Genomic DNA, 24,319 nt, shown 5'->3' on the forward strand with positions numbered 1-24,319 from the left:
GCTTTCTAATGTAATTAAAGGACTGGTAAGTTAACATTATTTGAATAATATTGGGAAAAAAATATTTTGTTGTGGTTTCTAAGTATTTATTAAAAAAAAAAGGTTTCATTTTTAATATCAGCGTCTTTCACAGAGGGAGGGTATTGTTCTATGCTAGAGGTATTAGTACCTTGTAGCAGTATTAGTAACTTCTCTAGATTCAGGTATCAGTTGGAAAAAATAAAGTATTCTTTAAACGCTCATTGGGTTTCATCTTAAAAACAGAACAATTACATAATGTCAGAAATGTGAGTACACCCCTTACATTTCTGCTGAGATTTCATTATAATGTTTAATAGAACATTACCAAAAGAAACATCGCTTTGACGCAGTATACAGAAGTATGTTAAAACATGAATAAAGAAACAAATGCCTTATTAAAAATATATCCTCTGGTCTGATGAGACAAAGATTAATTTATTTGGCTCGGATGGTGTGAAGCATGTGTGGCGGCAACCAGGTGACGATTACAAATATGTTTTTGTCATGCCTCTAGTTGTATGGGGTTGGGAATGTCATTGTTTGGGGCTGCATAAGTGCAACTGGAATTGAGCAGTTGCATTTCATTAAGGGAAACACAAACTCAAAAATGTACAGTGAAAAACTGGAGCGTAGAATGATCCCCTACCTCAAGAAACTTGGTTTCCAGGGCAATGTTTCAGCCTCACAATGACCCTAAATACACTTCTAAGATGGCCAAGGCTTTTCACAAGGGGGTAAAGGTGATGGACTGGCCAAGCATGTCTCCAGATCTAAATCCAATAGAACATCTTTGGGGCATCCTCAAGGGGAATGTGGAGAAGCACAAGATCTTGAATATCCCCCAGCTCAGTCATTTTGTCCTTTAGAAGTGGAAGAGCGTCCCAGTGTAAATTTGTTAGGCTCAGGTAAAATCCATGGCCAGAAGGATTAAAATGATTCTGTAAAATATTGAATTTCAGGAACTTTTACTTAAGGGTGTACTCTTTATTACAAGGGGTTTAGCTACTAATGGCTATATTTTGAGTTTTTTTGTGGTTAAAAATAAATTTACACTGCTACATAAGCTTTACACAAACTACCTTTTATTGGGTCAAAGCATGTTTTTTCCATGTTGTTCAATTAAACATTATGATAAAATTTCTGCAGTCATGTGAGGGGTGTACTCACAATTGTAACTAACATACTGTATATTTGGGCCTTCTTGGTATATTAGTGTAAAACAAAAAATCAAAGTGGCATTGGAATCTTTCATTTTTTCCTGTATGTGGTGTTTAGTGGAAAGTTGTCACACTTTTGCTTAAAGCAGCTTTCTGTGCTACTTTAAGTGAAACGATTGCTGGATTCGCTTGTCATTGGTACCAAGTAGAAGCTGCCGGTACACGTACAACTTAAATTTACAGGCGGCCTAATGTGGGTGGAAAGTTTATCCCTAAACATAGATGTGTGGCCAACCTAAATATCCTCAGGTCCCATGTAGCATGGTTTTACGAGAAATGATGTGACCATATCTGTATAGAAAATACAAACACAATGTAAACACCCAGAAACTCTTTAGTCAGCTTTGTTTTGCTTTGTTTAATCGTCCTGTGCAGTGACCTCTGATTGGGAGACACTCTCTTCAAAATAGACCCGAGCTGAGCTTGTCTTTTTTTGCAGCTGACAGGCTCAACCTGTTTTCCCCGAGAGATTGGCATTACATACTCCCCACCCCCTTCAAAATCCTGTTCACTACCTTCAAAGTTCTTTCTTTGTTATTTTTAATGTGATTATTCAATTTTCTTACTGTATTAGCAGAACTCAGATTGACCACAACCCGCCTCTTTTGATAGCTAGGGGGTCAGGTCAGGGGATAAAGAGAACTGTCAGCTGTGATTGGCACAAGCACATGCGGGCATTCACACCTCTGCCCCGCTCCCCAACTTGGCCCTCTTTAGAACGGCCTCAACAACCCTCGCCCGAGTCTCAGGCATATGCGGCCGGGTAGGAAAAGGACTTGACAGCTTTAACGGCTTTGCACTGGGGCAGCTGCCTCTGGTTGTATAGTAAGTTATATTTAAACGTGTAAGGCAAGGGGCAAGCAGCTTTTACACTTGCTACCTGATGATCAAATGTCATATTTTGCATGAATGGCTATATGAGCATGTGTGCGTTATTTGGACAAAAGCATTACACAACTGCAAAGCAATACTTTCTGTGAATTCCGCGACAGCTTTGCTTTGGAGTCTTGTACAAGTACTCACTCCGACATTTTATTCTGTAAAACAAACTCTGATAAATAGCATGAAAAAAAATACGTTTTCAAAAGTGCAAATCCTTGGCCTTCAGAAACACTAGAATTAATTAATAAAAAATGACTGGGTGTGTCCTTATTTTCTAATCATGATGCACTGATTCCAATTTTTTTCCCATAGAAATGAGTGATTCTATATTTATTTCCCTGCACTTGATCTATAAAAGTAACATTTACTGACCATTGCAATGTTTTGTCTTAATTCCTTTTAGTGTTTCTGAATGCCAATATGTTGCACCTCAGATTATTTCATGTTTGTGATCTGAGTTTTTTCTACGGAATAAAATTTCTGAGTGAGGGCTTGACTGCTGATTTCATACTTTTTGCTAGGGGTTGTAGTTTCAACGGTCACAGAAAAGGTTGGTCTCTTAGTGCCGTTTGTGTAATTGTGTGGTTTGCTGATTTCCAATGTACACTTAGGGTAGACTGTTTGTGATGTACTTTGAAGGCGGATCTCTTGGCCCTTTAAAAGGGACCTTTACGAGCAAGTGCCTCATAAACGTACCTTGAGCGTCTGCTTCATCATTCCGTCAGGTCAATTGACCCTCATATCCTGTTGAAGGACCCATTCCTATGGGCTTTATGTTACAGCCCAACATTTTTTTCAAATTATCCAATTTTTACATTTTAATATGGCATTAATTAGTCTGAATTTGTACAGGAAGGTAATTGTTTCTGGAAACATTTTACTACATCTCTTTACAATATTTATTGAGCATTAACGAACTGAAGCGAAACCTGTTTTTTTATGCAGGGGTATTGTGCCCCTTTATGGGTGACCTTGCAGAGGAATGTACCAGAAAGCTTTCTAAATGTCACTTGAGAATCCCCTTAACTGCTTCGTAGGCATCAGCAGCTTTCTTCTCCAGCACGCAGACAATTCTTCTGCCACCCCTCCACCCGTCACTTAAGCCCATCGTGACGACTGTTGCATTTTAGTTAAGTCGTGCTGAAAGTTTGACGGAGGTTGGATGAGTGAGCGGAGGAATGCAAATTTGTGGAAAAGTTGCTCGGCGTTAGTTGGCAGGTCTGTCTTTCATTAGTGTTTGGCAGGGGTACAACCCTTTCGAATGAATGATGAGACAGGACAGGAGATTTTTGCCTACCCAAAGTTAAAAGGTGGAGACAAAACTTTTGAAAATTTTTAGTTGTGTGCAATAGTGGTTTATAGCGGTGGTTGCTGACCACCGTGCCACAGACTGGTACGGGGCCGTGGGTCGTTTGTACCGGACCTCACGGAAAAAAAGAATGCCTTATTTTAGAATAAAAGTTGCCTTATTTCTTTCTTATACCGTATACAACTCACATTTTTATTTAACGTTTTACCATAGTATATTACTATATTTGAAACTAGCAATTGAACCCGGATCACAGCGGTAAGAGTGCCACATCTTAATCACTAGTCCCCTGGGGACATGACAGAGGAAAAGGCATTACAATTGATCTTATCATCACACGGTAGGCATCCATCCATTTTCTGGGCCGCTTATCAAGGCTATTTTTGGGCAGTGGGCAGGGGTCAGCCCGAACTGGTACTCACGGTACAGTGTTGTTGAATATGTGGGGCCATGATTCAAATTATTTATCGACAACATAAACCATAGACACAATACAGACGCTCCCCTACTTTCAACAATTCAATTTACGTAAAGCGGTTGATACGAACATTTTTTCGGGATGTCGAAAAATATCCGGACTTGCTGTAAGGCAAATTTTGTATTGTGTGCACTTCTTTTCGAGTACAGGACAGCGCTGTAGTGCTTCTTTTTGCCGCTACTGGCGTGTGGCGCTGTGAAAAGTCGCCCAGCATCCACCCGGAAGTGAAAAAAAATCCGCTTCCTCTTCCAAATTTTTATGTAAACATTTCTCCTTTACCAGCTCGTAATCCTACCGCTGCCACCAATGTAGCATGTCGTTTTGTGTGTGTAATGGATTGCTCCTCGTTAATGAAAAAGTAATCAGAAACACTTACTTTCTCTTTGTAAACACACCGAACTCTTTCCAAAACTAAACTCTCGCGCTCGCCTGCACTCTCGCACAAACGACATTCATCGCCCCACTGACATCATTCATGCGCACCTCACATTCTATGCCTACACTCAATCTCCAGCGCGCTAAAAACTTTGACATTTTTCTTGTTTAATATCATTTAATATGGTTGGTGTAAATTTTAAAGAAGAAGCGAGCTGTTTCCTTTGAAACGAAAGTGGAATAAGAAAGCTTGATGCGGTTGAGAAAATGGACGGATCACTTTTTTTCTGACACCTACCACGGAGCAGGAGGTTGCTTAACTCTTGAAGCTCATCTTCTAAAAGTAAGTTAAACTTAACTTTATCTTTATAGAACATATTATTTTATTACATGTTTTTAGTACAAAACAATACAGGGTACTTTACAAGCCTTAAACATACTTATAAAAACCTTAAACATACAAAATATAGCACTGAAGCAACTTACGAACAAGTTCAACTTACGAGCGATCGTCCGGAACCTAACTCGTTCGTAAGTCGGAAAGCGTCTGTACCAAAATAAAATTAACAATATATTTATGTGTTGTCCTTCAAAGTCTGATTCATCGGCAGATCCACCAAAGAGTTGTTCCCGCCGCCGTAATTTTTTGCGTTCATACCGGCAGATGAGGGGCGGCAGTGGCTCAGGAGGTAGAGCTCTCGTCTTGGGATGAAGAGATTGCAGTTCGAATCCCGGCTCCTCCGTGTTGCATGTCGAAGTGTCCTTGGGTAAGACACTGAACCCCTAATACTGCCAATAAGCAGGTTAGCGCCTTACATGGCTGCACGGCCGCCATTGGGAAATATGAAGCGCTTTGGGAAGTCTTAACTTGAAAAGCGCTATATAAATGCAGATTATTTCATTTAATGACTTTCTGTTTTTTTCATTCTCTAACATACACTCTGGTACCGCGAGTTAAAATAGTGTGAAGATGACATAAAATGTCTTTCTCTGCATGATTTCCAACCCTTGTGGTCTAGTCATTACACATCAGATTTAGGTTTATTATTATTGTTATTACTAATCTTACTGGGCCGGGCCTTGAGAATATTGACAGAAATTAAACTTAATTAAAGGTTAGGGACTACTGGTTCATAGAAACAAATCCCTTTTGAAATGTGAGGAATCTGGTTTTTAGTAAGCAGATATTCAGAAATTACAATACACTTTATACAGGTGCCTAACTTCAATCTCCAATAAGTTAACTGTTAGTCAAACAGAATCATACGATCTTTAAAACGTTAGAGTTGAGGTTATACTGTGCATAGAAACTGTTTTTGAGCTGCTATTGTTGACATCATTGTAGTATCTTCCCAAAACCAAAGACATTTAGTGTGTTTGTTTAGAATAATCATATTATGTTTGGCTCGTTAAGGCTACATTCACTGTCTCATTGTGCGTCCTTGGCGCTTTAATAACTTGCAATCGAGCTTAGATGGCTTTACTTGTGAGCTGAAGCGTGTGTGAGGCTGTGTGGACACATGTTCCTCATTTAGTTTGCTTTTCATTAACTCCCCTCTGAGCTCTCTTTTGTTTATTCTGCCACTGCTTACTCCCATCGTTTTATCTTCTTTTGAGTTCCTTTTGAGTATCCCCATAATTTCCCATTTGTTTAGGCATCCTTGTTATAATTCCCGGATTGTCTTCTTAGTTTTGTGGCTTTCATGGCTTGCATAAACAACGTGGATGTAGCTAAGTTGAAATTCCTCTGGTGATGGAAGAAACAACATTTGTCTTAAGTAGTATTTTATATATATCATGTGATTGCCAAGCTGAGCTTACTCTTTAAAACCTCAATTGAATAGTCAGTTGAAACATCTGTGAGAAACTTTTTTTTGTGTTTGATTAGTCTTGCGGCTATTTGAGTGGCAGGATTTCTAATTCTAATTTAATTGAATATGATTATGACGCCTTTGTTGCTTTTGGTCATGATTTGTTTTATTCATCACACCAATTTTGGGACTTTGATCATTGAAAACATTTTTCTTCAGTTGTTTTACTTTATTCCAGCTTGAAATTTCAAACTCACGTTTCACAAAATATATAAATAATTTCCACAGATTTCTTTTGTGTCTTCCGCCTATTAATACACCTGTACACCAGTATGCATCAGAATGAAATGAAAAATGAAATGCATACTGCATTTATATAGCGCTTTTCAAGCCAAGACTTCCCAAAGCGCTTTACAGTGTGCTTCACATTTCCCAATAGCGGCCGTGCAGTCATGTAAGCCGCTAACCTGCTTATTGGGGGCATTAGGGGTTCAGTGTCTTACCCAAGGACACTGCGACATGTAACACGGAGGAGCCGGGATTCAAACTGCGATCTCTTCATCCCAAGACGAGCGCTCCACCTCCTGGGCCACTGCCGCCCCTAATCTTCACAAGCTGAACTTGACATCATTACGTCTCATTGCAAGTGATGTTTTACTGGTTGAAAACAAGGAAGTAGGAGATAACTTTTTTCCCTCATTGACAATCCTTTGTAAAAGAGAGACTTGAGCCATGAGTCATGCTCATTTTCAGGCTATGCTAAAAACTAAAAACTGCTGACCCTTGTTTGGATTTGGACACCCTTCAATTAAACCATGCAGAGAGTTTCAACAGGAAACCAGAATATAAAAGATACAAAATACTTATTTAAAACAGAATCAGATTTCAATGCTGACCTTGCTGTTTAGATTTATGAAATATTCAGCTTTATGATGACCTTGTTGCTGTAGCTTAGTTACAAAGCTGTGGTGTGAAACTCCAGTTTTGACTTGACTGCAGCGGCAGGCTTTCTTGTTGACATCAGTAGCCATCATATCGTTTCTGCCCACAATTTTTTCAGAAGTTTGGAAAAACATTAATATTCCCCCCATTTTTTTTCGCATGAAAGCAACAATTCGTGTCAAATCGTCAGACTGAAAAACCAATTACTATTTCATTTGCACTTTAATAAACTATTGAGTGAAAAATTTAGATAATGTTTAAACAACAACAGATTTTGAAGAAAAGTTTTGATTAACATGACTGCAACGATATAAAAGCATATCCTCATTTTCCTCTGTTGTTGTGGTTTAGCACACTCTGTTCTGTGTATTGTTTTTAGGGTGGTGCGTTGCACTTTTTATAGTTTGCCACTATATATTTAATCTAGTACTTTGCCAAGGAAAAGTGGCGACTCTAGGCATGATTCATTTCACGGTTCTAAATTACTTATATCCACAATCAAAACAAAAACAAACTACACAACTTTGACAATATTTATTCAAACCGAACATGCTAATAAAGTGCCAAAGTTGGCTGACAAATCCCTTATCCAAACCAGTTTGTCAGGAATTTATGAATTCCGCGCTTTGATTGACAGTAGACCTTTTTATAATTGTTCTATTTTCCTACAGGATGTCATTGTGACTGTGAAATAGTTTCCACTGCTTACCAGTGATAATTATCTACTGTCAAATTAATTGCTCGTTTTTTTCTCACTGTTCTTTTTGTTCTACCCCCTCACAGCGTCAAACGGTATCTCTACAAGCTGTCCCCAAGTTAGAAGAAGCCCTTTACCAGTACAAGCCACTCCAAATTGAAACGTTTGGACCACCAGTGCCAGAACTGGAACAACTGGGAAGACTCGGGTAAAAGTTTATTCTTCTCACACCAACATTTTCAAGTTCTCAAAAGTAGGGCCGGTAGAGAAAGTTGATCTTCAGCTAATAATAATAACAGTGTCTGAAATAATGCCTGCCCGGACGCCCGGGGCGTGCATCTTTTATGTCGGGCGTACAACTTACACAACGTCTCTGCCCGGGTGGCCGACAACTGTTTCAAAAAAGAAAAAAAAAATTCGTTTTTATCTTTTTAATTTTTATTTTTTCAAATCAAACGTTTGCTTAATTCCGATTTCGAAATCTTCGTTCGGTTTGGAAATTTCGGAATTTCGGTTTGTTTGGCAATTTGCATACTCTGCAAGCCAATGAGAAGCCTGCATCGAATAACTTCGTGCTTCCGGACTTTCCCGAGCGTTATAAGGTCGGACATTTGCATATCATTTTCCAAAGTAGATGCACAGAGTACACAAGAAAAATGGAGGAGTGATTAGGAAATCTCAGACCCAGAAGAAAGATTCGAAAGAAGCTAACAAAATGTATGACGCTACAAAACGTATATTAAAAGCATCGTGGGAAGAGGAGTTGACGTGGCTTGTAGCAGACGACGCAACGCAAACATTGCATGAATGAAGATGAGTAAATCCAGGTACATACTGATGGCAGATGGAAAACAGCGATGTCATATACATGCAATGAATGTTATAAGTAGATTTATAATAAACTTGATTTTAAAGTGTTGTTCTGTTACATATTCTGATTGTCAATCCTTAATACTTTGCAACAATGTATTTTTTTTTTTTTTTTTTTTTTTTTTGCAATTTGTCGTCTTCTTGTGTTTCAAGTTGTGAAAAATGGGGCAGGCAACTTTATGGCTGGTCAGGTAACTTTTAGAGTTGTCTGCCCTGGTGTTCGGTAACTTTTTGTCATGAGTTTCAGACACTGATAATAATAATAATAATAATGATAATACATTGTACTTCGAAGCGCCTTTCAGAACACCCAAGGTCGCTGTACATATAGTAGGATACAACAATATAAAACAAGCAAGTAATAAATATCAAATGAAACAACGTTAGCGAATGGAGAAAACAAAAAGTATTTCAGCAAAATACTATGCAAGCTCTTTTACGCCCATATACATATTGAACAGAGAGGTTAGTGACACACAGGTGGTGCGGAGAAGTGGAGAGACTGTTTAACATATCAAATTGTACAAAGCAAATCACTGTTTCTAGCACTGTTATAATTGTGTGATAATGGAATAAGCCCTAATGCATTTTATATGACATCTGTAGTACAGGTGATTTAGTAGTAAAGTATCTGCGCTCTCACTGCCACTACTCTGAATTTGATTCAGTATTTTGCAATTATGATCAACAAGTCTTATCGACTGATCAACCAATGCATCATTACATTAATATATTCCATATTGGTTGTACCCAAGTACACACATTAGCCCTTACTGTAGTCTTAATTTAATGTGCCTTACTTTGTGCCTTATGTATGAAAAAAAATATGACAAAAAATCTTTATGGGATTGTGGGTTGAATTGTTTTTCCTGCCTTATCGGCTGGTAACGGGTTTCATGTAGTCCACGATGACATAAGTAACTATCAGGCATCCATAGTACTGTTTTGGTGATAGAAGCTTGGAAGCGTTTCTGATTATCGTCGGATCAACGGCGAGGCCTGAAAGCAAATTAGCGAAGGAGAGCATCCCGCAAGCCGCCACAGTGCTTCTGCAGGAGCGTCCATTAACACACACAGGAAGTGCTCCCCCCACCTCTCGACAGTCCCCTTTGGGCCAATCAATCCACGACGCCACTGGTCCAGTCTTCATCATTCAGGCATAGCGCCCACCCGTCTGCAGTGCAATGGGCTGCTAGTAGAACCGTCCTTCATAGTGATAACGGCTTCGTTTTGATTGAGAAAGCGGATCAAAACAAGGTCATATTTTGTGAGAGTCCGGGATCCGATACATGTTCATATAGTATGATTCTTTCAGTAAAATGTATTGATTTTTAATCATGAAATTGAACTTGCCCAGAAAAAAAGTACTCTAGCAATTTGGAGAATTCCTGGAGAGTTGAAAAGGAATAGTGGTCCTATCTTCATTGTTACATTATGTAGTCAATGAAATGCTGAGCACAGGTTATCTTTTGGGAAGTTAATATGTCTTGTAGATGACTCAGAGGGCTTAGTTAAGATTAGAGTTCTGCATCATACTTGCAAGAATGGGTAAATTTCATCCTTGATAACTAGAAGTAAAACTAGGACTACACATTTTCTATATTTGCCTGACCAAATTGTTACATTCAAAAATGAACAGAACATGTGCATGTGCAAAAAAATGTGCCTTTTATGATTTAATACGGCTGGGCACCCGTATGATGCGGCAGGGGTAAACCAGTGAAAGCTGTCGGGCCCTGCTGTTGAACAAAAGAGTGTGATTTGTCACCCTGACCCGAGTGACATGACCGCTTTCTGGTGTCCCGTTTCATCCAGAGGGACGAAGGTATGACCAACTTAGGTGCCGAGGTGCCTAACTTGTTTGGGCATTTGGGTTGACCATGGTCCAAAAATGTTTGTGTGTTTTTTTTTTGTTTTTTTATTAATGTATTTATTTTTCTTTCTATTTTTCCCTTTATTTTCTTTGTTTTTGAATGTTTGTCTTGCTGTTGGTCACCCCTCTTGAGGGGTGTGACCTAGGTAGATAGATAGATAGTTTATTTTCCAATACATGTAAAAAATATTCCCTATTCTAATCTATATATAATAACCACTTACTGTTAAAGTAGATTATTATTCAAGGATGGCACATAAATGCTCAACTACAATCTAGCACCAAGTGCAAAAAATACAACACACAGGCAAAAAGTGTTAATGTCTTACTATGGTACCATCTTTTAAAATCTATAAAAAAAAAAAAAAAATTAGGCCTACTAGCCATTTTAGCACAGTGCTATTTAAGACTCGCTATAAGTGCAACTCTGACATACCTGCTATCTAGTGGCATAGAGTAAAATCATAACTTAATACACCAATTCACCCTTGCGTAGTTGCAGCTCAGTACTAGCAAATTTGCCGATATGCTCTTCCCTATTTTTTTCGAGGGTATTTCCCCAAAGCAATTTTTGAATGCACCTAACAGTTTTATAATTGTTTTGTGCCTTTTGAAGATTTATGTTAAAAACTATAGGTGTGTTTGAGATCACTGTTCTTTCATAAAAATACTCAACTCATGAGACAAGTCATCAATACCAATCACAGGTACTGATACCACGACCATAACATTCCCTTTCCTCTGTAGAAAAAGATGATTGTAAAAAACATTACATTTGATTATTTTATTCCTGATTGTTAAACAGCCAATAGACAAAGGTGGGTAGTAACGAGTTACATTTACTCCGGTAAATTGACTCGAGTGAGTTTTGGGACTTTTGTCCTTCTACGAGTAATTTTAAATCATTACACCTTTTACTTGGGTAGATTTGTGAAGGAGAAACTGTACTCTTACCCCGCTACATTAGGCTACATTGAACTCGTTACTTAAATCCCCTCTATGTAAGTGTGCATCTGTCTCTGTTAAGACACATTCATTTTGTCAGAGAGCTTGTTTCTTTTATTTAGATTCAACCAGTGACTCAAACAACCACCAGGTGGCCCTTGTGAGCAGGTTTAAGGATTTTTTTGATTTTTTTTTTTAACTGTACTGCATGTGCAGTGTATATAGCTGTAGCCTCACTTATAAATTGTTTAATCCACTGTTTGAGTACACTGACCTTACAATTACACATACTTTTAATGTATTGTTTATTGAATGGACTTTGATGATCAGATTGAATGATTGTTTAAAAAATAAAATAAATAACAAATAAGACGTTGGTACAGTTACTTAGCACTTAAGTAGTTCACCAACTGCTTTTTTACTTTTACACAACCAATTGTTTTAATCACTACTTTTTACATTTCTTCGAGTCATATTCATAATTTTACTTGAGTAAAATGTTTGGCTACTCCGCCCACCTCTGCCAATAGATGGCTGCGGATACTCATATCGGCCACTGTTGCAAATATCAATACTTTTACCTGGACAAATACCTTTACCTGGTTGTAGTACTAATTGCCCATCCCCATTAGAAATAAAGTAATGAATGCAGGGGTCGCACCATTAATTAGAAGCCTGCTGCTGATATCCTGTCCATCTTTTTTGGGACATAGGCTGGCCTGTTCAGGTGCAGCACAATTCCCAAAACACAAAACGTCATCAAGGAAAAAGTGCTGACAGGTTGATGCAGTGTGCACATTCAGCCACGTTAGATTTTGTGTGCATGTTTGCTCAGATATACATTGACGGTCAAGCTTGTGCATGCACATAGCCAGTGTTCTTCCTATCTGGTACACTCATTGAGTCACCCCTGTTATTGCACTCCCAGCATTTTGGCTATAATGGAACTGGTGTGCTGCGTAGTGAATATTCACATTTACGTGTGTGTATGGGCGAATATGGAGGCAGGGTTACGAGGGGTGAGAAGTGAGTCCTGTGTAAAGTGCTGGACACCAGCTTCAGTCCTGTGACCTGTGAAGGGAAATATCTATCGGCGTATATGTGGCTGAGTGTGGACGAGGTGGAAGGGCTGCGAGGCGACATGTACTTATTTTAAAAATTGGCTGTTTGTCTTGGTCAAGGCCCACTGTGACAGCAGCACCGGCGGTGATTTGTCTCGGCGAAAGCCGTCTTGGAGACTGGAGTACATACACACTGATGCATTTGCTCCAATAGATTTATTCCTCTACAGTTATTTAGTTAACATATGTCTAACTAGAGCTACTTCTGATTCCAGGAGAATTAAACTATCTGATGCCAAAATATGTCTTCTCGACTTCTCTTTATACTTTATCAAGCACACTTTTCATCAGCATTGAATATTTTTTTTCCCTGTGAAAACAGTACAGCATTGTCAACATAAGTTTAAGTTAACACCACTATATTCGACAGTGCTTTAGATTTAAATATGAGCTGAAGCCTGGACTAGTTGACTCTCGAGGATTGGATCATGGAAAATGTAGATGGAATTGCACCTCTCGCTCAGAGACTAATAACCCCCATTGTGCCAGCCCTCCATCTTTGTCAGTCCACAATGATTTAAAGCTAAAATGAACTGAGATCCAATAAATTCTTTCCAAACAGGAAGTAAATGCATGACCGGAGAGTGATTTATTTACTAAATGTTCTGTATGTATAGGTTTATTAATACACAACTGAAACTAAACTCCTGAGCTACTGCCGCCCCCAGATTTTTCGCAATCTTTGTAGAAAACTATTCTTACAACTATAACGCTCTCCATTTCCTTTTCCTGATAATTTGAGAAGAATCATATGATGTAGCATAAGGCAAATCATTTTTATTAATACTCTAAATGAAAAAATGTTTCTGCCAATGGAGTTGGAATTTATTTTGGGTGTTCTAGTCAATCAATGCCTTCCCCAGAGGCAAATATCCTTGCAAAGAACAGAGAGGTTTGAGGGAAATTCAAACACAGCTATTCTGAACACTGAGGTAGACATGTTCACTTGCAAGCACAGGCTGCCTGTTTCTGATTCCCGTGGTAAACGACTTTATTTAGCCACAAAGAAACCACTCTTAGCATGATGCAAAACAGCTCTACACTACTGCAATCAAAACACTTGGATTTTTATCAAAATCTTTGTTGCTATTTTATGATCATTATATTGTGCAGGTCTGAGAACATCAATCTTTTGTAGTCTATTGCCGTTTTTGTTGGCTCTCAGAAGGATTAGGATTAAATTCACTTTATAGCTGATATTTTATTAAGGGATTGTAGCTAAGCCTGATCTCATCCCATTTGATTCGAACAGGAGGCAAATCGCACCGTGAAGGATCTACCTATTTATGTAGATGTATTCAATTTTATCAGTGTTTTTAGAATACTTTACTGTATCAAGGCTGGGCATTTCAAAATATGTATTGTATGCTGCTGTATTATATTGTCTTGTCTTCTGAATTGTCCTGTTACTGAGGCATCCGCCTGTGCTTTTGTAAGTAAGCTATGTTATCTCATAGACTTATTTGACTGATAGCTTTTTCATGTTCCCACTTAACTGACTGAAGTTTTATCTTTTGCGGTAAGTTGTTTTTGTCTTGACTCGAAACAGCATTCTGGTCTTTGCAACTGTTGTTGTTGACAGTACAACCACTCTTGGAAACACAAATGCTGATGTTCAAGGGAGGCTGTTTGTCTCATGTAGACAAGTCGTGAGAGAGAACCTTCTTTTTGTTTGGACTTGTGTGTAAAGATTGTCATCTGGAGTCGGACTTAGTTTTCCACAAGAACGCTTTTTGAAACCTCCGGCTGCGTAGGTGATGAAAGCTCGACTGAGATTTTGGACAAGGACAAATCATACGGATGGGTGGGGGGAGTCTAAAGAGAAATTGGCTCCAGAGCGTTGAAACATTTGACTTGAAACCTCAACTGCTGACAATGAAGCCCTGCCAGAACAGTTGTTTGTGTTGGCGCCCAGCACCCCAAAATTACCCATCTTTTCTGACAGAATTTGCTCAATGTACTTGCCAAAAGACAGCATGTAGAATATTTGGAGGTTTTGCCGCCTCCTCCTCCTACTTTGCCTTACTTTTGCATAATTAGGGGAAAATGTGAGTTTCTTTTGGAAGTGCTTGTCAGGCATCTGCCACTTGTTTGGAGGTGATGCCAAGCAGCTGAACGTACACTGTTTAGTCTAGGGTGACTCTCTTGGGGATGCTCAGCTCCACAGGAGGAAGTGAACCTCTGTGTACTTTGTCATAGCAAAAGCCACCAGCCGTACTGGTTTAAACTTTGCAACAAGCATCGGTCAAGGTGCCTGATTGATTCAGTTCCCCCATTTATCATCTGGAGCAGATCTACCGATTTCAGCAGATAGATATGTGAAGAAGAAGAAAAAACAACTGTTCAATTATTTATAATTATTTATATTTACTAAATTGACAAATTTAAGTGATTTTAAATGTAATTTGTTGCCTGTGTTGAATCATTGGAACAAAGATGTTTTGGACCACTGCTCACTTTCACACAATTACCCAATTTGGCCAACACATATTTTGAAAATGTAAATGATGAAAATAGGATCAATGGTGCACTGTTGTCTTTAGTTTTTGTTTGTTTCTTTTTTAGTTCATCAAAATGAAATCCCATGAAAATAGCCATCAACATAGCGAAAAATGAATTCTTCTTTCATCACTACATTATTTTACTTGTTTTAGATTTTCATATTTTGTCTTATAGAACCAGAAAATATTTTAAATTAGTAAACCTTTCACTCATTTTATCAGTAATAATGATAAATTATATGATGTGGCAGATGACACATCATAAGTGTATTTTTTGTATCAAAACAATAAATCATCTATCTATCTATCTATCTACCTTGGTCATATCCATCAAGAGGGGTGACCGACAGCAAGACAAAAACATACAATAACAAAGAAAATAAAAAGGGAAAAAGCAAAAACACACACAAACATTTTTGGACCATGACCAACCCAAATGCCCAAACACCCAAACAAGTTAGGCACCTCCTGAGTTGGTCATGCTTTCGTCCCTCCAGATAAACCGGGACACATGAAAGCGGCCATGTCACTCGGGTCAGGGTGACACAACACGCTCTTTTGTTCAACTGCAGGGCCCGACAGCTTTCACTGGTTTACCCCTGCCGCATCATACAGGTGCTCTTCCCATCTCTTAGAACGCGTCCACACATCCCACTATCCTTTTATAATACAATAAATCATAAAACAAGAAAAACAAATTAAGATTGAACCTAATTATCTGCTAGTAGAACCAGAAAATGCAACTGAGATGATGATTATGTTATATATATATATATATTTTTTTACCAAATGTTTCCTCTTTGTTAACTAAATGTTTTGCAATGTAGAAAATTGGGGTACCGATTCCTACACTATAGGTTTCCTATTTAACGAATACCAGCATAAGTATTCAATTCTTGGTAGTCATCAATGCCATCCATGGATACAACTAGATCACGGTTCATAGATCCTTTACTGCGAGGGTTTTCAGGGTACCACTTCCCGAGGTGTGTCTTAGGCAAGTACAGCCTGGCTGTGCCCATCCCTCTCTAAGCCAGGTTTTTGGGTAGGGGTTTGCTCCCTGGTATATAAAATCTTTTAAAATATAATGACAAATCATTTTTTTAAAAAATACAAATGGGACTTTTTGGGAAAACTAGAATATTTAGATGTGATCCAAAAAATAAAATGTCTTATTATTGCTTATAGCCTACTAGTATACTTTTACATGGCATGATAATTTTAGTTATCAACAATACTAAAACAATAAAACAATTGCAATATTTCTATTTATTTGTAAATAATAAATGGAAGATAATGGAAGTATGTAAAGAATCCAGAACGTATGGCTTTTTGTTTCGTTTTGTGCATAATAACTTTATTACAATATTCAAATTTTCTGAAACCGTCCTGTATTTAAAGAAGCTGCCTCTTAATCGGTATCTGTCGGATGTAGATGACAAATGTGACCAGTGGAGCAAGAAAAATGTCACAAAGAAAGATAATTATGTGACTTATTTTACTAGATTTCTCTAACTGAACTATTTGCAGTGCTGTAATTGGTAGGCATGATGATTTCATTTGTACATACATGTCAGAATACAGGAGAAAAGGATTAATGGATGAGAGATTAATATATAAATTCCAAATAGTTTTGATGGTGCTTTTCAAAAAAAAAAAAAGGGATTGTTTTTGTGTGTGACTTGCTGTTTCTGTAGCTGCACCTGTCCTTTGCTTGCGGTGCTGGGCAGCTGCACCCTCTGCCCTAGTTTAGTAAATAAGCGTGACTGACCTATACCTTTTATTCTGGTCTGCCTTTTTGATGGCTAACATTCTACTTGGCAACAAATAAGAAAATAAATTTGATTTGTTTCTCAATTCCTAATGGACCAAACGTTACCTGTGGTGAAATTTTGATTACTTATTTATTGTCTATAATGTTTCACACAAACTCAAGATGTGAGACATGAATATGTATCCCTCATTCTCTGATCTCTGCGGGGTGCACATCCATGTGAGTTGAATGACAGAGCCACGAGAAGATGTGATTGGGGAGGGCCTTGGGGAGGTCATGGGTCGCCGACAGTAGTGGACGTGAAGCTGCTAAGAGTGACAAGACCAGAGTGATGGCACCTTGGAGAGACCACAAGCCCAACCCAACCGCACTCTCTCGTGCAAGCATAGCTTTGATGCTTAAATTATGAGCGCGAGGCCGCGGCGCCAGTTTGAATGACCTCACGTGAACTACTTCAAGAGTAGGCGTCTTTGATCCTCTTTTACTATAATTTAAAGACTCCAATTTTGAACCCAATGGGCCCATAAAAATACACTGCATGGTTTCCAGAACAACTATTTACAGAAAACTGGTTTGTTTGGTTCTTATGTAACAAAAGGGCTTTTCCCCTCAGATACCTCCAAGACCCACTGTTGAACTCGGTCGCTCAGCTATCTGATATGTTTTGCACTCTTAGTTCACATGCTCCGCTCTTATGTTACCAGACCCAGCAATCATTTAAGTGCTCCTATTTCTCTTACTGAGGTCACAGATTTGCAATTTGCATAGCCAAAGGAGAGGGTTAATTTGACTTTCAAAATCGACCCCATCGCCAGCGGACCTATGCCAAACACAACTTCAGCTGAGGTTAAGCCTTTTCTCGTTGGTAACGATGCGGGGAATAGTCAAATTGAGATTAGAAGTCGGGTTTTTCGACCATTCCAAATAATCAGTTTCTGTGACGATTGAAAAGCATCAGCATCAGATAAGTTGAACAAGATTACCGGTACATGAACTAAAATTTGGTATATGAAAGGAGAAAAGTATCAGCAAAATTCTCATCTCAATCTGACTATTCCCTGCATGTAAACACACTGAATATAGAGTGAAGCTGTCGTCCAAAAGCGCAGCCACCCCCACCCATGCCATTATCCTGTCTGTCTCAGTAAACAGACCATTAACAGACAGTGCCTGTGGAGGCCAAATCACTATTGTTTTCCTTCCGTAGATCTGTGCAAATATTGATCTCACTAAATAAGTGTGCGGGCCAGTCGAGAAGCCCTTTTTACTGGCCTGCGAGTCATTTTTGAAAAGTAGCATTATATAAGTAACAGCGATACATTTCTCGTTTCTCTGCAATCGCCCCACTTTAGCTGTTGTTGTTTTTAAATTGTCGGTATTTCCACCAGAAAGACTTACAGTCTCCCTCTGGGTGGATTGCAGCCAATTCACACGGTTTCCAGCGTGAAGGGAACTCCAGGTTTATTGGCGTCGCAGATCCGACGCAAAGTCAATTCTCCACAGAGTTGCTGTCTTGAGACTCTTTTGAAGCAAAAAGTTACTTGTGGGTTAGTTGCATCGCTTTTAAAGTTTTTTTTGCAAAAAAAAAAAGTGAGACTTTCCAAATGTTGAATAAGACGTTTTTCGACATGTAGGTTTTTCCATTGACGAGTGATTTGTTTCCCGTGTCACGAAAACACCTAATAATCGGGCGAGGTTAAATGTCTGAGCAGAGAATAAATGCAAAAATGTAGAAGGCGGCTATGAACATTAGAGATTTGGCTTGCGGCCACTGTCGGTGGTTTGACAGTTTTAAACAGAAAATAAAGATACGACTTGATCAATGACTGTAAGGTTCTTAGTACTACATAAGTCAGAACCGAGCATCTACAATTGAATAACAAGAAAGAGGACTTCTAGCTTTATATGTGTATGTATGTTTTTATTTTGATTAAGTATTGTACGGGGTACATGAAGGACGGAAATGTTAAGAAAAAAAGTTTTTTCGGTGTAAAGCGTCATCCCGCTCTTCAGTTTTGACATGTCTTGAAAACCACTTCTTGAGTGCATAAAAACTTGTAGTGATGTTCCAGAGCTTTTTCCAAAAATATATCCTTTTCATTACGAGTTTTCTGTTGCACAAAACTGACGGAAATAAAACCAATTGTGGGTCTCTGTACTGTGTACTCTGATCTGAAAGCATGTTTATGATTTCTGGATTTTTAGCCTCCTTTTGTTGTCTTAATTCCACCCTATTTCAAGCCTGTCTTTCTTCTCCCCTTGTATTATTGAAATCCAATTGGCCCGCTCCCCAGTCCTTCAGATTATTTGTAATAGATATACCCTCTCTTGGGAGAACCCTATCCTTCCTCTGTGTGTAGGTGCCCTATTCCCAGAATGTTCTGTCTAGCTGTCAAGGTAGCTTTGCTGGTGTGTATAGGTGTGCCTCGGGCTAGCAGCCTTTCCCAGAACAGCATATGTCCCTCTATTGTTTACAGCTGCATTCAGTTAGCGACGACACACTGATGTCATGTCATTCTTCTCCCTTCACAGTAACCCCGCCCCCACCCCAGTCCTCCGTCTTTAAAAGTTTTCAGGGCGGCGTAGGGTTATCAAGTAGCAGGAAAGAAAGATGTAGTGTATCAAGTAGCACATCCCTCCAAGCACCTCAGCTTGGCGGTACCTTGAGTACTATCCCTGTTCGCCAGCCTCTACTGACCCCATCAGGTTTGAACGGGGATTTGCAGAAAAAGACAGTGGTGTGGAAGAGTGGCGTGAACAGGTGGTTGCCAAGTCGGGAAGTGAAGCTGTTTTATGGCACAGGAAAAAAAAAATCTGTCTCTGTCGTAGGCAATGTTTGAAGAGACAATAGTGCTGAGCCACTCTCATAATGTTTCTGACTTGAGGGCAGCTTCCTGATTGTCCCTCAACCTTGGTGTAATAGTTTCGTGTCAATATCAAGTATCAAGCAGAGCATCTGTTAACACCCTAAACATGTTGCCCCTAACTAAGTGTTAGTGATAGCTTCCGCCACTTCTCCTTAAAGGATGCAAGTTTGTCAGCAGCAAGGATAAGCCTCTTGATAATGGATAAGAGGTTATGCAACCGCACAGTCCCTTAAACTCATTTGCCGGTCGAGCTAATCTGGTGGATGGCGGCTATGCTAACAGCTGAGGGTCTTTCTCACGTGCTGCCGCATCCCAGAGGACGCCGTATTCAATGGAAAAGGAGGACGGCCTTTGACCCGTGGCGCTGAAAGACTGCTGTTGACAGATATAGTATACCTGTGAGAGTCTAAGCCTTATCCACAGGGGTTTTTTTTTTTTGACCGAACCATGGAACTTTTACTACGATACACACTGCTGGGTTTGCGGCACATCTTGAAAAGAAAAAAACTTCCCCCTGGACAAATATGAATTATATAACCTGTGCAGTGTCCAAAAGCAATCTGTGGTGCTGCCTTTTCCACACAGGTACATTTTCTCTTGAGGGGCAGATGGGGCGACCCGTGCTGTGAGTGAAACCTGACCTGCCCTGTGGAATGCAGAGGAAGGGGGCTTGTCAGAGTTGGGGGTGGTGGTAGGAATGGGGGTAGACTTAAGGGGTAAGATGGGTGATTAGGGGGTGACAGCTGAGTGTTGACCCCTCTATAATGACAAATCATCTGACAGGTGTGTGGCTCTGTGCTGTACAACCCCCCCAACCCCATCTTAGTTTGGCCCTTGTCGCTCCCAGGCCAGGAACCCTCAACCGCAGTCCAAGTTGGGCACCTAAGAAAGACTTCCGGGCACCATTGCTGCCAATCAACTGCTATTTTGGCACATACGGTGTCCCCCTCTGTGATCCGTCTTTGTTGGCTCTGCTTTATTTATGCACATCAATCCACTCTTCAAACAAATGCTTGTAAAGTTAGCGCAGAATTGCTTCTGAAATACTATTGTCAGCGTCAAGCGTCTCTGAAGCCGCATGCGATTCTTTCGCGCTCCCTAGTGGCTCCTTTGCGCTTTTTCAAAAATGTTTGGTCATGGAAAATGATACGATTTTTGTAGGACAGGGTTCAGAAACCTATGGCTTGCGAGCCATAAATGGATCTTTCATGAGAACTAATGGCTCGGTGATCAAAGTTTGCTCATGTAAGAACATAAATGACCCAAACATTCTTTTTTTTTCTAATGTATAAAGATATATACAGAATATACAGAATATACATTATATATATATATATATATATATATATAAATTACAGTATATGTTGCCTTCCTTATAAGGCTTATATAAAGCTTTTAATTTTTTGCGCCTCCAAAGATTTTTTTATTTTTTGGTCCAATATGGCTCTTTCAACATTTTGGGTTGCCAACCCCTTGGTTAGTCTATAGGTACTTGGCTCTGTTTCTACCTTCACAAACAATGAATTTTATTAGCTTTAGCAAGCTGTGTGTTTGGCTTCAACAACTTAATTGTAGCTCTTTGAATTCTTTAACTTATTCACTGCCAGTGCAAATGGATCTTTGGAACGAGGATTAATCATTTTGAAAATATTGTGGATATTTTAGGTTATTTTTCTTTCACGTTGGGAATATTGTTCATGACGATTCGAGGCAATCAAAATACGCCTCAGAGCGTGGAGCGGTGAGGGTTTCAAAAAGCCAACAGGTGCTCAAGCTGAGGTTTAGTCTCGGGTCATTGCTAAAACTTGAAAGAGGGTGGTTGGGTGTCACGTGAAAGCTAGTCACACAAAAACTGAACATGCTTTAAAGCAAACAGGAATGCCGTCCTTTTACAGCAAACAAACAGATCTTTGACCCTTACAGTTTTGTCGGAACGGGCTTTAAATGCGTCATCGTCTGCTTCGCGGTTTGTGCGTTGAATACATGTCTAGCCTTCTGATATAACCCAGCACATCTTATTACACACAGGCTGCCTCTTTTGTTTCCTGTCAAGTTCTTTGTCTGATCCAAGTCAAACTGAAGGAACCCGAGGCCTGGTATTTACAAACTTGTGGCTCTTGGACTGCAAAACCAAAGCCACCCCATTTTTAAGGCATTGTGGGTGCAAATCAAAAGAGCTGGAGTATTCTTTCATTTGAAATGAGGGATGTGTCTGTTGTTTTCCAGTTAGAGGGGCGTTTCTGTCATTAGTGATAGCAGGTATTTAAGCCTCCAGAACCAAGGTGATCATTCAAATATAATAAAAGTAGCAGATTGTTTTTAGTAGAACCAACTTAGATATGGAAAGCTCTTTAAAATAGCTGTTATGAAATCGATGACTGAAAAAATGAAAAAACTGCCACAAATATTCCTATCAATGCGGATGCAAATGGAACACCCCCAGCGTGTTTTGTGGTTATGATTGCAGTCTGTCGTGTACACTGTCCCACTGTCATTACTCTTTCTTCATCACCCGCCCCTCCACCCCCAAGCGACATAATGGAGCAGTCCAAAGCAACCCATATTTACACAATAATATGAAGCTTTGAAAAGAATTGTATCGAGTTGCAGCTAATGCTCCAGTGGGGCCAAGAGAGTGATAGATGTTAAGGAGCGAAACGGCTTGGGTTACAGGGCCCTGTGAACAAAAGGCAAGTCCGGTTTGGGGAGAGTTGGGGGTGTAGGCGAACGGCTGGCTAGACAGGCATGTGGGCACACACTTAAGTGTAGCTATTGTAACTCGTATTTGTAGAATTTGACATAAACAAAAACCAATAATGGTACGTTTTGTTGAAGACGAAATAAAATGTTTGATGCCCCTATTTCTAGACTGATAAGTTAAAATATACGATTCTCCGAATAAAACCAATTAAATGCTAATACTGTTGAACATTTAGGCTATGTTAATACAATTACATGATGTCCTAAAAGCAATCAATTAAATCATTTGAAAGGAAAAACTATTGTATAACCCAGTGTTGTTCAACCAGTGGTCTGCATTTGATGATCTGCATTTATATAGCGGCTTTCAAGTCAATGACTTCCCAAAGCGCTTTACAATGTGCTCCACATTTCCCAATAGCGGCCTCGCAGCCATGTAAAGCGCTAACCTGCTTATTGGGGGTATTAGGGGTTCAGTGCCTTACCCAAGGACACTTCGACATGTAACACGGACGAGCCGGGATTTGAACTGGGGTCCCTTGATCCCAAGACGAGCGCTCTACCTCCTGAGCTACTGCCGCCCAGTGTCTTCATAACACACGTATTGTATTGTATTTTGTTCATTCTTTCTTTCCAGCCATGTTGCAACAAACTTCACATTACAAAATGAACAAATCACCTGAAAAGTAAAAAAGAGTGACAAAAGGCTTTTAAGAGACCCGTTCCCAAAATAACTTTGGACGCATCTTCAATCAATCATATAAGCAAAAGAACATATCTTACATCATTCTAACAATAATTTCTTTAGTCCATTAAAAAAGACCACATTATTGAATCTCGACCAGTGTGTTAGGGGCACACTAGTTTGCCTCAGATCTTGTTTTACATGCCCCAGCAAGTTGCTCAATTTTGTCCTAGCAAAATACATGCTATTTGTCAGGAGTGATGGTTTCTTCCAATGATCAGCCGAATAACTGTAAAATTTAATCCATATCAGTAGGTGGCAGTATATTACCAGTTTTTCTTTTTAAACTCTAAGTATTTGCTAATAAGGTAGTACAATATATGTATGTATATATATATATATATATATATAAAACAGTTTTTTTGTTTGACAAAGCTGTTTTATATTGCACTTCAAAAAAAATCTATATTAAAGAAAAGGAAACATTTTGCCGATTTTAATTTTTACTAAACAAATGTTGGAACATAGTGAAAAAAGTTCTACTGGCAGATAATTTTTGTTCATTTTAAGTATTAATATTATCTTTCTAGAGTAACAAAAAATGATAAAACTAAAAAAAACAAGTTAAAAATATAGAAAAATTAAAATTGACAGCAAATTTGTTAACCAAAACGAATAACCTGTATAACCTCCAGAGCCCCTGTGACCCCTGTGTGATTCAAAGAAAGCTTTTTCAAATCCTCAGAGTTGTAGTTTGGCAACACCAAGTACTTGTTTTTTCCGTATCCTTGAGAGTAGAAAATCAACTTTTTGTTAACTTTCTTTTTCCAATCTTTCAGGTCAAAACAAATCTTAAACATCCCTTATTGCTTAATTTGACTTTCTTTTAGAAATCTATAACCTTGGTCCAACCACATGTGGGTGTTTGTATATGTGTCATCTTGGACTGTTTTTTGATTTTTGCCAGAACCTTTGTTCGTACAATAGCAAGCTACTCTTTTCCTCAAAATGTTTTTGGGTTTTACTTGCCGTCTTTTATGTATGTACCTCTATTCCAGCATGCACTTCCCAACCATGCTCCCAATCAACCAGACCTAGCGACGTCCCCGGCTAGTTTGAGTTGGTGCACTCTGATGCTGTTGGATAGAGTTGGCGACTTAATGGAGCAGAACTGAACTAACGTGGGGTGAGCAGAGGCCAATGGGGTTGGTTTAAGAGAAGAGGCTTTGTCATGATGATACCCAAAGGTGA

General features: G+C 39.1%; 1 protein-coding gene across 1 annotated transcript in view; it reads left to right on the forward strand.

Annotated features, from left to right (window-relative positions):
- Positions 1-24,319, forward strand: part of mnat1 (MNAT1 component of CDK activating kinase) — a 50,286-nt gene that overhangs the window by 23,166 nt on the left and 2,801 nt on the right. Inside the window, exon 7 of the mRNA XM_088354476.1 lies at positions 7,819-7,940. Coding sequence (XP_088210602.1) covers positions 7,819-7,940 — 122 coding nt within the window. The remainder of the gene's footprint in view (positions 1-7,818; positions 7,941-24,319) is intronic.

This window comes from Urocampus carinirostris, chromosome 15 (genome assembly GCF_059441175.1).
Source record: "Urocampus carinirostris isolate Australia breed hairy pipefish chromosome 15, RoL_Ucar_1.0, whole genome shotgun sequence".
Classification (NCBI taxonomy): Eukaryota; Metazoa; Chordata; class Actinopteri; order Syngnathiformes; family Syngnathidae; genus Urocampus; species Urocampus carinirostris.